The sequence below is a fragment of the Impatiens glandulifera genome, chromosome 3 (assembly GCF_907164915.1).
Source record: "Impatiens glandulifera chromosome 3, dImpGla2.1, whole genome shotgun sequence".
Classification (NCBI taxonomy): Eukaryota; Viridiplantae; Streptophyta; class Magnoliopsida; order Ericales; family Balsaminaceae; genus Impatiens; species Impatiens glandulifera.
In genome coordinates, this window is record NC_061864.1 from 18,990,388 (window position 1) to 19,004,710 (window position 14,323).

At 32.7% G+C, this 14,323-nt stretch overlaps 4 protein-coding genes across 4 annotated transcripts; 3 read left to right on the forward strand and 1 right to left on the reverse strand.

The window, feature by feature from the left end:
• The first annotated feature begins 1,022 nt into the window (after nt 1–1,022).
• LOC124930846 (calmodulin) lies at nt 1,023–2,615 on the forward strand. Its single transcript, XM_047471208.1, has 2 exons — nt 1,023–1,179; nt 1,882–2,615. The coding sequence occupies exons 1-2, from the start codon at nt 1,104–1,106 to the stop codon at nt 2,253–2,255; spliced, it is 450 nt and encodes a 149-aa protein (XP_047327164.1). The 5' UTR covers nt 1,023–1,103; the 3' UTR covers nt 2,256–2,615.
• A 940-nt stretch (nt 2,616–3,555) lies between these two features.
• Nucleotides 3,556–7,344, reverse strand: LOC124930845 (SNF1-related protein kinase regulatory subunit beta-1). The gene is made up of 4 exons (XM_047471207.1): nt 6,887–7,344; nt 5,500–5,678; nt 5,090–5,252; nt 3,556–3,907 (listed from the first exon to the last, which is right to left on the reverse strand). The coding sequence occupies exons 1-4, from the start codon at nt 7,055–7,057 to the stop codon at nt 3,560–3,562; spliced, it is 861 nt and encodes a 286-aa protein (XP_047327163.1). The 5' UTR covers nt 7,058–7,344; the 3' UTR covers nt 3,556–3,559.
• Nucleotides 7,345–9,971: 2,627 nt separating this feature from the next.
• Nucleotides 9,972–11,620, forward strand: LOC124932191 (UBP1-associated protein 2A-like). The gene has a single exon (XM_047472808.1). It carries the CDS (start codon nt 10,008–10,010, stop codon nt 11,316–11,318), a length of 1,311 nt encoding a protein of 436 aa, XP_047328764.1. The 5' UTR covers nt 9,972–10,007; the 3' UTR covers nt 11,319–11,620.
• A 959-nt stretch (nt 11,621–12,579) lies between these two features.
• Nucleotides 12,580–14,323, forward strand: LOC124931039 (UBP1-associated protein 2A-like). Its single transcript, XM_047471428.1, has 2 exons — nt 12,580–13,806; nt 14,112–14,323. The coding sequence occupies exon 1, from the start codon at nt 12,608–12,610 to the stop codon at nt 13,793–13,795; it is 1,188 nt and encodes a 395-aa protein (XP_047327384.1). The 5' UTR covers nt 12,580–12,607; the 3' UTR covers nt 13,796–13,806; nt 14,112–14,323.

Below are 14,323 nucleotides of genomic sequence, written 5' to 3' on the forward strand. Positions count from 1 at the left end.
ATTTTTTTACTCTTGAATTAGAAATAATATTTTTTAGACTCATGTGGTTTCACTAATTCCACATTTAGAATTTTTGGTATGAAATTTTAAAATAAAAACCATCTAGTTCAATGATTTTTGGACAAACAATGATTTTTAATGTGTAATATTATGATTTAAATCTAAATAAAATTAATTAACTATTTAAAAAGTAAATAAATTATTCATAATAAATATATATATATATATTAAATTGTACGTAATTAATTAAAATAATAATAATATATAAAATATTAATAAAAAATTATATATATGTAAAATAATATATATATATATATATATATATATATTTTTTTTTAAAAGTCATATATATTAAAAATGAAAAAAAAAATCGTTTAAATATATAACGAGAAAACATGACATGAAAATAAATAAAAACTAATAATACTTAAAAAAAAAATTACAAATCTTTGAAAAAAATGATTAATTTTCTAACATATTCTACTACCTTTCTTAAATGAACTTAAAAAGTGACATAATAATAGTGGTATGCATGATTATGCATGATACGAATCGGACAATTTCGATAATTTGAATAGTTAGGTATGTCATATAAATTCCATAATTCTACACTTTCTAATAATTATTCAAAAACTTAAACATCACCGAATTAATCTCAATAATATTCGGAAAATATTTTAAACCACGTGATTCTAATTTAAAATTTTATATAAAAAATCTAAATTTTGGAATTGTTAAAGCCATATGATAATTATGTGCAAATTTCCCAAAAGATACAAAAATATGAGATGGTTCCGCTGTTGCTGGGGGCGTCTTGTATATTTGTCATAACTCATAACTCTATGAACTGGGCCCTATTGTTATATTTTAATTGGACTATTAAGGTCCAACAATAATAGTATATTACGATGGGCTTGGCCCAAGTTAAATTACGTGGCCCAGTTTACAGCCACTAGCGAGATGCCAACTAGCCTTTTCTAAGATATCTTCTTTCTCCGTCTTCTCGTCGTCCCTATAAAACTGTCACTCACATTCCAGATCCTTGTTTCTCTCTCCTCTGGATTATTCTGAACTCTCTCTCTCTCTACCTCGGCAAAAGAATAATGGCGGATCAACTCACCGATGAACAGATCTCCGAATTCAAGGAAGCTTTCAGTCTATTCGACAAGGACGGAGATGGTCAGATTCCTTTTCTATCTTACTTTTTTACCATTTTCATAGTCATCTAATATATAATCATTCCTTCTTTGTTTCAACACACAGACTCGATTCATTTTTACCTTTTCTCTTCAGATCCATGCTTTGATTTATCTATATTCCTTCTATTTAATACTTTTAGCTGTTGACTTCGATTTGATCCGTAATTGTTGATTGAAAACTGATGCTACGTGAGATTGATTTCATCTTATCTGCTTAGATCTTGCGTGTCTTTTCTCTGTCGTTTCGATTTTTAATATGGCTGGTTCATTGTATGCCTTTGATAATGCTATGTTTTAGCCAATTGATGGTAAAACTGTCACAATTTATGTTTGTATGTATATTTGGGGGAAATTTCATTTCATGTTCCTATTTTTGTTTAGAACACATGAAATGAAATCACTTTTAGCAGTCAACCCACTGGGTTAGTCTTAAGTTGAAGTTATCATAAATTTTAGTAAGAACTCCTTAATTCTCACTAAGAACATGTCATGAACCTTATAGGTATCATAAACACAAGCTGCAAATGAACATTTGTATAGAATAGAATAGAATAGGAAAGAAGTTCTTCACATTTATTAAGCTTGATCTAGACTTCATTGTGTAAGAGTATTTGAATAGGAGGTGGTTAAGCTATTCCTTAATTGAAGAATTGTAAGCTCAATTTGCAATATACATTTGCAGGTTGTATTACCACCAAGGAGCTCGGAACTGTAATGAGATCCCTTGGACAGAATCCAACTGAGGCAGAGCTTCAAGATATGATCAATGAAGTTGATGCTGATGGTAATGGAACCATTGATTTCCCAGAGTTCCTCAATCTGATGGCTCGCAAGATGAAGGACACTGACTCTGAGGAGGAACTGAAGGAAGCTTTCAGGGTTTTCGACAAGGATCAGAACGGATTCATTTCTGCAGCTGAGCTTCGTCATGTTATGACAAATCTTGGCGAGAAGCTAACGGACGAAGAAGTTGATGAGATGATCCGTGAGGCTGATGTGGATGGCGATGGACAGATTAACTACGAAGAATTTGTCAAGGTTATGATGGCCAAGTAGACGAACAAATGATCAAACCTCGATTGGGATTGGGTTAAGATAAGTCTTCATGAGATTTTTCTAAATCTTGCAAAATAGGGTTTGTCTTTATAATTATTGGTAGTAGTTATTGAGTGTCTTTTTGAATGTTGTCTGTTTTTGCACTATTTTGTAACTTTGATTTCATTGTTTCTGCCTATCTACTTTGATTATTTAGGTTTTGGTGGCTATAATCATCTGTTGTTTTGTTTTTATGACACCACCATGGATATTTATTTGCCTGAGTTGTTGATTGTGTCTGGTTTTCTTAGTGGGATGTGCCAAGAATCTGTTGATAACTTTTAAATGTTATAACAAATTGTAATTGCTTTATTTTTCTTTATGGGATCAATTTTTGTTTTGATCTAATTTTTGTTTGATCATTTTTTTACTAAAATTGTCAAATCACATTTCAAGCTTTTGTTTTAATTGTTAAAATGAAGGTCCCCTTAATGTAATAAAGTTTTAAGTCTTAAGATTAATTGTTCACTTTCAAATTAAAGTTTAAGCTTTTGTTAGTATATTTTTTTTTAAATTTATAAATATACATTATTTGTTTTATAATTTTTGTTTTTTTAGATTAAATTCTAGGTATACTTAATGTTTTTTTGGCAAATGATAAATTCAGCAATAATAACAATACCCTCCAATGAAGCGAGAATGTGTATTTAAGAGAGGAGATCTGGTTCTACCTCGTCCCGAGTTTGAGAAAATTGAGTAAGTCTTGTACTATCACGAGCGTGGTAGTGAACAAACTTATTAGTATCATAAATACAATCCTATTGTGGTTCAAACGGAATAGTGAAGGACGAGCAACAATAACCTCATAGCACTACGGAATAACGAATTACCAAAGCTTCTTCGAATAACGAATTACCAAAGCTTCTTCAAAGAAATAATGACGTAGGTAGACTAACTAGAAGTAGGAGTTCCCGTAAGCATACTTACAGTCATCTTTATCATTCAAGAGGAATCCATCCAGCATCCTATGAAAACGGATGGCGAAAGGACGAATTCAGCTTAGACCGTTCCTCTAGCTTGATCAAAGACTATCCAACACAGATTATCCTTTCAATCAAGATTTCCCCGAAACTTAAAATGATATGAACAGACTTTTGAATTTTGATTAAACTTCAAAGCATTTATAATTACTCAAAATCAAAATTGAGAACATTCACAGAACTTGAATTTTCTTTACCAAATCCGACGAAAAGACTGCCAAATTTGTCCGAAACTAAACTTGAACAACCGAAACTATTCCAAAATAAACAAATACAGGACAACAGTTATGATCGTTTGTTGTGGGGCTTATAGAGGACAACAGTTACATACTTTGATTGAAACCTGTGAGTCAAACCGAGAGCAACCACAGACTGAGAAGCCCATCCTTTCTCGAGGAAGAGGTGGTTTAGCACCACATGTTGCGGTTTAGAAGAAGTGGTAGAAGATGGATTATCATGATCATTATTAGTTGCATTCTCTTCTCCTTCAACTGTCACCTGAAGCTGAGGCGGGACTATTACAGGTTCCTTTGCAAAATCTTCGTCGCCAAGAAAAGGCTGACCGTAACTCGATTCTGGTGAAGGTGGTGACTCGAATTCGGCAACCCCATCAATACTCTCAGGTACGTAATCCTGCGTTTTGGAAACAAAACGGAACATATATATTTACGAATAAGCTACCCCCACCACATATTCTTTCTTTCTTTTCAAAAGATGTCTAGAAAAAGGAATAATGGTGAGAAACCATAATCATAATCATATCCAAAACCAAATACTTTCAGTGCAAACAAAAGGCTGAGAATGCTTTAAGTAACATTAGAATTGGGGAGTTCAATTTCACTTCAAAATTAAGAATTAGAATTGTAATTCCAACAGAATTCAAATCATTACGGTTTTGTAATTATCAGTTCCAATTCTACTTTCTTTCTTTTTCAAACAAAACATGTTTACAGCCCGCGGTTAACATGTTGAACTGATATCTCAATAATAAAGATAATATTTATTGAAATTGTTATCTTTTCTACTTATATTAAAAAAACATCCCAAGAATTATAATTCAATAACTCTTATGCAACATAGGAATTCAAGCACAATTTTTATTCCAATTCTAATTTCAATTCTCCTCATCCAAATACACTCTTTAGTGTAAATGAAACGCCAATCACTACTCTTCAATCGACCTATTATTAGACAAGACTTTGAGCTACCCTAGTTTTAACATGCTATTATACACAAAACCAATTGAAACGGTCCAAATCCAAATAACTAACTACTTATCTCATTATCAATCATTTTATCTTGAACATTAAAATCATCAACTACTAAGATACAATGGACTTAGTTTCAGGAAAAAATTCATTTTGTGTTCGTTTTAATTCCTGAACTTTTAAAAATGACTCAAATTACTTTTCGTCGTCATTTTCTTGTTAACTCGGTTAATGATCTTGATTTGCATTTTAGAAAGAAAAAAAATAGTTAAGAATTGAGATTAGTGTAAAAATGGTTTTAAAACCTGAAGGAATTAACAAAAAACTAACAAGGAGATGTAATGGGAGCCGTTTTTTCAGTGTTCTGGAAGTCAAAAGAAGTTTTGATGCAAGTTGAGAAGCAAAATGAACTTCTATTCTTTATTTTTAATAATATTTTTAATAATAAAACCAATTAATCCACTTTTTCATCAAAGATATTTTTCCAAAAAAAATATCCTACATAAAACAAGCTCTAAGAGTGTATTATGCTTATCTAATAAAAAATATGTGAATGATAAATGCATATTAATAAATGATGTTGTAACATTAATAGAGGGAAACTTACATTCACATCAAGTATATTGTAAGTTTGGCCTCTCTCGTCGGCTACATGAGAAAGATCTTGAATATATCTCGGTTCACCATCCACTATAAACCTATAATGATATATACCCATGGGCAAGACCAAGAGAATAGAATGATCTTTTCCTGATCTCTGTAGTTTCCTCCTGTTCAACACAATAGCTGTTAAGTGATGACACTATATTAGGTGAAAAACAATATTTGACTCGAACTTGTTTGATCTTGGGTTATTTGATTTTTTCAAATCAACAATCAAATCACTCAACCCATCAACCAAAAATACTTAAGACTTTTTAATAGTTTAACCCAAATAATCCATTTTTTCATCAAACATCATTCTAAATTCATAGCCAATTCTTTTCAAATAAGCTCTCGAGTGACAGACAGGCTCACCTTGATGCCCAATTATCCCAAGATCCTTCCACAACAACATCAGTGCCTCCATAACTCCAATTCAGTAAAGTAGGTATTCCTTGCTCAGTGGGGAAATCCATAGCATTGGGAGATTCACCCTGCCACATTTGATTTGATAATGGTGGTCCATCACCCCTCTGTAGAGGAGCTATAGGAATCTATGAAATGCAATCAAAAAATGGTTTTTAGAAAGATGGGATTCTGAAGAAAATTTTAATCACTTTAACAATGATGTCATGTTTCTTCCAGAAGGACTAAGTCACAAAGAAAGTATCACAAAATAATTACTAAAACCTTGTTTGATCCCCTCGTCCCATCAACAATCACTTCATCATTCAAATTTTACCCTTACTTGATTTTTTATAACATTATAAATATTAACTACAAAGAATATTATAGCCATGTAACCCAAATACTCATCTTTTTCATGAAACAAGCTCTAAGTGTAACTATGGATGCTTATATACATATTTATCAGGAAAACGTTTAGAACCATAAAATTAATAGATTTCTAAACATATTGACTTCAATAGACCAGTATTTGCAAAACTATATACAATCCCATCACAGCAATAGCATGTCATAATAAAATCCATTGTTCTACAATTAAAACACACACCAAAATGATGCAAAAACAAAGAAGTTAGTCTTGCTTAAACCAGTCTCCTTATAATGCAAAGAGGAAAATGAATCAGGGACTGAAAGTTGTGGAATTAGGTTATAATGTCAGATCATCAAACAAAATCAAAGGCATAATGAAGCTCCAATACATGTTTAATATCATGTTGACAAGAAGATTGTCCTCCAAGAAGAAGGATAATCCAGTATCTAAAAATGAACCATCCATTTGGAAAGGCCATATAACCAAGAATCTAAAGGGCTACATAATGAACAATCTGCCAAACTAACTCAAATGTTGACATTTTAAATACATCAGATGTAAATAAGCTAAGAAAATATTAAGCCTAGTTTAGATCATGTGACAGCACATCAATTCCAGCACAACAACACTTGATTCTCCAAAGTCAAACACATCAAATCAAGTAAATAAGGAAGAAGAATTCAAAAAAATATTATGGATGAATGTATAAAGCAAGGCTTTCTAAACCAAAAGCAGCAATTATCTGAATTAATTGTTCATCTCAATACAGAAAACAAGTGCAAAGTAACTGATATGATTAAGATCAGTCAATGAATCAAATTTTCAATTGAGCAGTTATACGTTTTCGTTAATGACATCATTTCCATTTTCGATTATCCAACATTATGCAACAACGACGACGATGTTCATGGTACTCACATCACATCAAACATGTTTACGCGAAGATTAAGTACGTAATTTAATTAACATAGGATATAAGAAGACCTGAGGAGCGAACATGAGCGGAGATCTTGAACGTCCAGGACTCTCAGGAGGCGAATTCGCCATGGAATCCGTTGATACAGGACCACCTCCGTAAGAGCCGTTGGACATACCGGAAGACCGATCGGGAACACCGTCGACGGTTCCGTCCTCTCTTCCATTGGCATTGCCCATCCGGCGTTGACCAGAGTTAGTAATAAACAAATTTTCTCCGAGATCTACAGCCTCTCTCTTTCTCTTTCTCCCTCTCTCTCTTTGCCGCGATAAAGCTAGAGAAAATATAAAAAAAAAATTGTAGAAATTGGTGGGAGGTGGCGGCGAGCTACCGTGAAGTGACGGCAGCCAGTAGCCGGAGCTGATGAAATGGAGAGGACGATCTGATTGAAGGAGAAACAGTAGTATTATCAAATTCAAAATCAAGAGAAAGAAGAAGAAGAAGAACAGATCGAGAAAGACGTGGAGATATGATTTCAAAAAATGGATAAAAATGAATTCTAGAGAGAGAGATGAGAGAGAGAGAGAAAGGATGAAGATGAATACGTGGCAGATATACTTCAAGAAATCAAAACCTCTTTTGCATATCATAATAGCACGCGCCATTTTTCTACGAACAATTCCACGCGTGTTTTCTCTACTTTCCTTATTTATGTAAATTAAAATATTTGTTATTGTTTTTATTTAAATATTAAAATATATGAATTCATTTTATTTTAATAATATATGAAAGTTAAATAAAATTTGTAGTTAAGTATAATTACTTTGGTTAAAAGAATTGATTTTAATATATAAGATATTTTTAAAAAATAAGATATTTAAATACTTTGGTTGATAACTTAGATTATTAAAAAAATAAAAAAATAATAAAAAATGATAGTTAAAGTCAGGTTTGGAAGATAAATTCATTTGTTAAGTGATATTAATTTAAGGAGACATTTTAGTAAGTCGGATCAAAATGTCTGATTGATGTAATTAATATCATATATATTTATTTTATATTTAAATGACGTCAACAAAAAAAAACTAAATTACAAATAAAAAAATGAGTAAGCAAGAAAAGTTATACACAAATTTTTTTTTTAAAATAATAGAGTTGGGTTAAAGTTTACTTTTAATTAATTAAGTCGACACAATTTTAACATATTTATTAATAAAGTTAAAATAGATAAATATTATTTCGATTTAAATTCAACATTACATTATTTTTCGTATTTGGGATATATTTCCGTGTGGATTAGAAATGGCTTACTTGTGACACCTACCCTATAACCTCACAAAAATTATATATATTATTTTTTATAGTTATTATATATATAAAAAAACTAGTGAAATTTTTTATTTGAATTATAGTAAATACAAAATAAAATTATACACGTTTTAAAACAAACTAAATTTTATTTTATGAAATAAATTATTAAGTCTAGTTTATCACACTTTAATATAAGTACATGATAAGATCTTTTTTATTTTAAAATACATAAATAATATTTGTTACTTCTAAATTAAATTGAAGAAAAAAAAGAGTTTGGCGCGTGTAGGCCAATATTAGTAGATAAACTTTGTCCGTGGGGGTTAATGAAGCGGTGCCAACCTATTTAGACTTCAAAGCTTGTTTGATATGATTTGTTTTGGATTAAAAAAAATATTTTATCAATTAAATTATTTCTTATTAAATTAAATACAAAATATATATAAATAACTTAATTTTTTAATAAAAAAGATTTTAAGAGCCATAAAAATCTGCAAATAAATTTATAAAATATATTTTATAGGATAGTAGAGTTAAGCCTACGTGGCGATAAGGTTACACTTGGCTATGTTGGAATGGGGCCCGCAGGAGGCTATTATTGTCCGTATGTATATATTGTCAGAGGTAAAGCACGTGACAATTGAAATATATTTATAAATAAATATAATTATAATTATAATTATCTAATGGATAAGATCATATTTCGTTGTCATTGACGGGACCAAAGCCCGTATAATTTCATTTTAACTTACTTAATTCACTTATATATATTTTTTTATTAATTTATAAAATTATTTATATCAATTTATTATAGAAAAAAAAAATTAGAATTTGAACTTTAATAATTTTATTTAACGAGTTCAGATTTTAAATTGTGTCATGTTTTTTTAACCATTACAATTTTGCATCTTTAACCTACGAACTAATTTATTATATTTATAAAAACAAAATAATAAAATATTTTTTGATTTTTTAAATTATTTTCAAATATTTTTTTTAAGACATTCAAATTTTCAACAATTCTGATCACGTATATCTCGAAAAAATATCTAAATTGGTAAACGTAGTACCGTACCTAAAATTTTGTCGTTCAAAAGTTTTTTTTAAAAAATAAATAAATAATTTATCTATATTCAAAATTTCTTAAATCTATTATAGATTAGACAATTTTTTAATTACACAAACTAACATCGATAAATTAAAATGCATACATTCAAAAAATAATACTTAATTTTGAAAAAATGCGTTAAAAATATTTCTAAATATTATTTCATTTAAAAAATATAACAAATTAAAAAAAGTCTCAAACTATAAAATGATAAAATTTTGAAATTATGATCGTAACTCAAGTGTAAGAATAGATAAGTAAGAAAGTAAATATTACAAATTTAATTATAATTTAAAATATCTTAGATAATATTACCATCATAATTTTAGAATGAGAAAAATGACTTAAAATAGTTTAAATTAAGGGGAAAATGAATAGAAATTAAAAAAACTCATCATTGTACTAAAGTTTTGTATTTATTTAGAAATTAAATATATCTTAATTTTATATGTTTTGTGTAAAAAGTTTGATTGATTTTTTTCTGTTAAAATTATGTACATGTTTGTCAATTCTCTCTAACTGTGCACAATTGTTTTTTTAAATATATTTTTATTTCTAAATGTATTTCTTATTTTTGCATTTGAAATGGGCCATGATTCATTTTATAATAGCTATGAGAAATTAAATTTGGTCCAACTAAACTTTGATTAAAAAATAAGCATTGAGCCCAATATTAAGCCCAACAGCTATAAAGTGTCGATTCTGGTTTGAAGCCCTAGATATACATCATCGGAGAGAAAGAAAGAAAGGTCTGCTTTTCAAACTCCGCCATGGCCAAGAAGCGAAAGATCCGTTCTGACGAACCTGCATCCACCGGAGCACCTTTACCGGACCAGCTCCAAACCCTAACCGAACCTGCATCCACCGGAGCACCTTTACCGGAACAGCTCCAAACCCTAATCGAACCTGCATCCACCGCAGCACCTTTACTGGAACAGCTTCAAACCCTAATCGAACCTGCATCCACCGCAGCACCTTTACCGGAGCAGCTCCAAACCCTAACTGAACCTGCATCCACCGCAGCACCTTTACCGGAGCAGCTCCAAACCCTAACCGAACCTGCATCCACCGGAGCACCTTTACCGGAGAAGCTCCAGACCTTAACCGAGCCTAAACAGCCGGCACAACAGATCGAAATAAAGGCGCAACCACAAACGGAGCAAAATCATCAGACAAGGCAACCGGAAGGTGGATTAGTTGCAGTTCAAATAGAAGACAAAGAGAAGAAAGGCAGCGTAAATGGATGTAAGACAGTGAAAATGGATGGTGGCGATAAGGAATTAGATGAAGAGCCAATTGAGAAGATTCTAGAATCCCTCGGAAAGGACCAGCTGATTGCTATTGTCAAGGAGTCTGTCTCAAAGTTCCCGAATGTAATGAAGATCGTGAAGAAAACGGTCAATTTAGACCCTGCTCGTAGAAAGATTTGTGTTCATGGTCTCGTCTTGGATAACATGGAAACTCTAATAGAGGTATTTAGAAAGTACGGTGAGATTGTGGATTGTGAGGCTGCTTGTGACAAGGAATCTGGAAAGTCAATAGGGTATGGATTCATTATCTTCAAGCGCAGGAGTGCAGCCATGAAGGCATTGAAGCATCCTCAGGAGAAAATTGGTAATCAATTGATCTCTTGTCAGTTGTCATCAGATGGATTTGTTCCTGCTCCTGTAGGTCCACCAGCTATTGATAATATTCAGAGGAAGATTTGCATATACAACGTGTCTGCTGACATTGACCCACAAAAACTAACCGAGTTCTTTGCTAGATATGGGAAGATTGAAGAGGGTCCTCTGGGATTAGATGAAGCTGGGAAATTTAAAGGTTTTTGCCTTTTTGTGTACAAGACTATGGAGGGTTATAGAAGAGCATTGCAGGAGCCTCAAAAGATCTTTGATGGGATGATACTGAACTGCCAGAAATCAATTAAACCATATGTTCCTGATCAACGACAGAATCAACAACTTCCTTCTAAACCAACCCCTGCCCACCTCAAGGCACCTTCCGCACCCGCTATTGGATTTAAACCACCAGCTCTGGGTCCTGCGTTTGGACATGCATTGGCTGCTGCTCTTCTCTCCTAGCTGGTTTTCGGGGGCAACAATGAATCAGGGCATTCAGACAATGATGAACAATCCTGGTTATGTGAACTAGGTTGGAGCCAGCTATGGTGGTAGTCAACCAGCTTACATACATAAACATAGATGCATCAAAACTTTAGTTTTCAACTATCTTCTCAAATTTAGATGGAAATATGTATTTTTCTTTAAGTATCCATTTCTTTATTGTTTTCAAAACATTGTACTAGTATTTTCAACTTATATTTGGGCTCTTTTTGTTTCAAAATTTTCACTTTTATGTTGAGTAAAATTCTTGTTAAAATTCACATTTTTATTTTTATTTTTTACAAGTCTTTTTACATGCCATGCTTTTACCCTCTATGTTTCTTATAGTTGTCATGTATTGGCTGGATTTGCCTTTGACCCATTTGAGAGGCATAAAATTATTGTATGAATTATTTAATTAATGATTGATTTGTTTTATAATATTAAACAAAACAAATAAGAAGCTCAAAATAAGTAAGTTTTTATATATGCTAAAGGATCATGTTAAAATAAATGAAATTGATTTTAAAATTGAGCGTGTGGCTTCAGACAACTCGCGATTGGACCAGCGATCATTGGGCGCGTTTTTATGAGAGAAGGAACGCAAGACGTTAGAAAAGCTGAGGGTAGAACTGGTATTTCATCTTCTCAAACTGGATTGGCGCCATTGTTGAAAAGAACTAAGAATTAGGGAGAACATTCTTGTCTTGTCTTCTATACACTGATTGTGAGTGGTGGGGGATTGAAGAGAGGGGAAGGGTGAAAGGAAATTGTAGCAGTCGTACGTCTTGTTCTGGGTTTCAATTCGAATTTCTTCCTCTCCTCAGGTTCTTTATTGTTTCTTTACCCACGTGTTTAACGATGAATTTCATCAAGAAGCTATGCATTTTTGATTTCTTGCAATTGAGGCAAATGCTATATAAAATGTTCTGTTCTGATTTTATATTTATTTGTTGGAAAAGTTCTTGAGTTGATGATGATGTGAATCAATTGGGTTCAATAAAAACAGTTTCCATTTAGTATGATCCTATTATTATTTACTGGCTAAAGCACAATGGGTATGACTTATCTTGAAGAGATTTGATGATTTGAATGCATTTTGAGTTGAATTCGAATTTGTCAAAATGGGTTTCAAGATTAGAAAATTTAAATAACTTATGATTTGTTGGGTCTAACGTGTTATTTATGAGTTTGTGGAGTCAATTTCATGAAATCTTGATGTATTGGAGTCCAAATTGGTGAAAACAGAAACTACTGCAGTTAAAAACATGAATATGGAAGAGTCTTCTGAAGAGGAGCCCCAGAACTTGACTGAGGATGAGGAAGAAGTCAGCGAGGAGGAAGAAGAAAGCGATGAAGAAGAAGAGGAAGAAGTCAGCGAGGAGGAAGAAGAGGAAGAAGAAAGCGACGAGGAGGAAGACGAAGAGCCTATCCAGGAGATTATTGAAACTCTTGGAAAAGACCAGCTGATTGCTCTTTTAAAGGAGTCTGTCTCAAAGTTTGTTGATATAATTGGGAGCGTGCAGAGATTGGCTGATTTGGACCCTGCACACAGAAAGATTTTTGTTCATGGTCTTGACTGGGATTCTAACAGGGAAACTCTAATAAGGGTATTTAGCAAGTACGGTGAGATTGAGGATTGTAAGCTTGTTTATAACATGGTAGGCAAGTTAAAGGGGTTCGGCTTCATTCTCTTCAAGCACAGGAGTGGAGCCAGGAAGGCACTGAAACATCCACGGAAGAAAATTTGTAATCGATTGACCTCTTGCCATTTGGCATCAGCTGGATCTGTTCCTGCTCCTCCTCCTCCTCCTGTAGATCCACCAGTGTCGGAGTATACGCAGAGAAAGATTTTCGTAAGCAATGTGTCTGCTAACATTGACCCACAAAAACTAACCGAGTTCTTTTCTAGATATGGGGAGATTGAAGAGGGGCCTCTCGGATTAGATAAACATACTGGGAAATTTAAAGGTTTCTGTCTTTTTGTGTACAAGAGCATGGAGAGTTCTAGAAAAGCATTGGAACAGCCTTATAAGAGCTTTGGAGGGAAGACATTGAACTGCCAGAAGGCAATTGATGGCCCCAAACCAAAGTTTCCTTATCAGCAGTATCATAATCAGCATCTTTCTTCCAAATACACATCTGGCAACCTCATTGCACCTTTCGGACCTGCTCTTGGATTTAACCCAGCTGTTGCAGCTCCAGCTCTGGGTCCTTCAAATAGACAGGCATTGACTGCTCTTCTCACCTCGCAAGGAGCTGGTTTAGGGGCAACAATGAATCAGGGCATGCCGCCAATGACGAACAATCCTGGTTATGGGAACCAGGTTGGAGCCAGCTATGGTGGTAGTCAACCAGCTTACATAAACCAGGGTGGTTACCAAGACCCCCAGTTAGGGCAAGGATCAACTTGGCCAGATTCAGGTGGTGCTTCAAACATGGATTATGAACAGTAGGTAAATGAAAGGTATGCCCATATAGGCAACTAACTTTGGTTGGTTGTTATGCTCATTTAAGTTTAATTTCATGTACAAAGTAGATACAATTTCACATACATTTGAAACCTGATCAAAGTGATGAATTCCAAGTTTTCCAACCAAAGTTGGATCTTTATTCTGATTGAATTTTAACTCCTTAATAGTTATTCAATGAATGGAGGATCTCATTTTGATGACCTTTGATTAGTATTTCTACTTGTTACAGTTAAATTTTTTGCTTAAAATATTTTTTCATCAAGAACAGATTTTTATAATTTGCATATTGATTTTGCAGATTCCTTCATAGATGCATCCAAACTTTAATTTTCAACTATGGTGATCCCTTGAAGTTCCTGGCGCTCTTCAGACTATGTATTCGTATTTCTATCAAAAAATGACCACTGCTTCCCAAATTTCAGAAGGGATATGTGTGTTTTTCTTTTAACCATCTATTCATTTAATGTTTTCAAAACATTGTGTATTTCAACTTATATGCCTTTTACAACA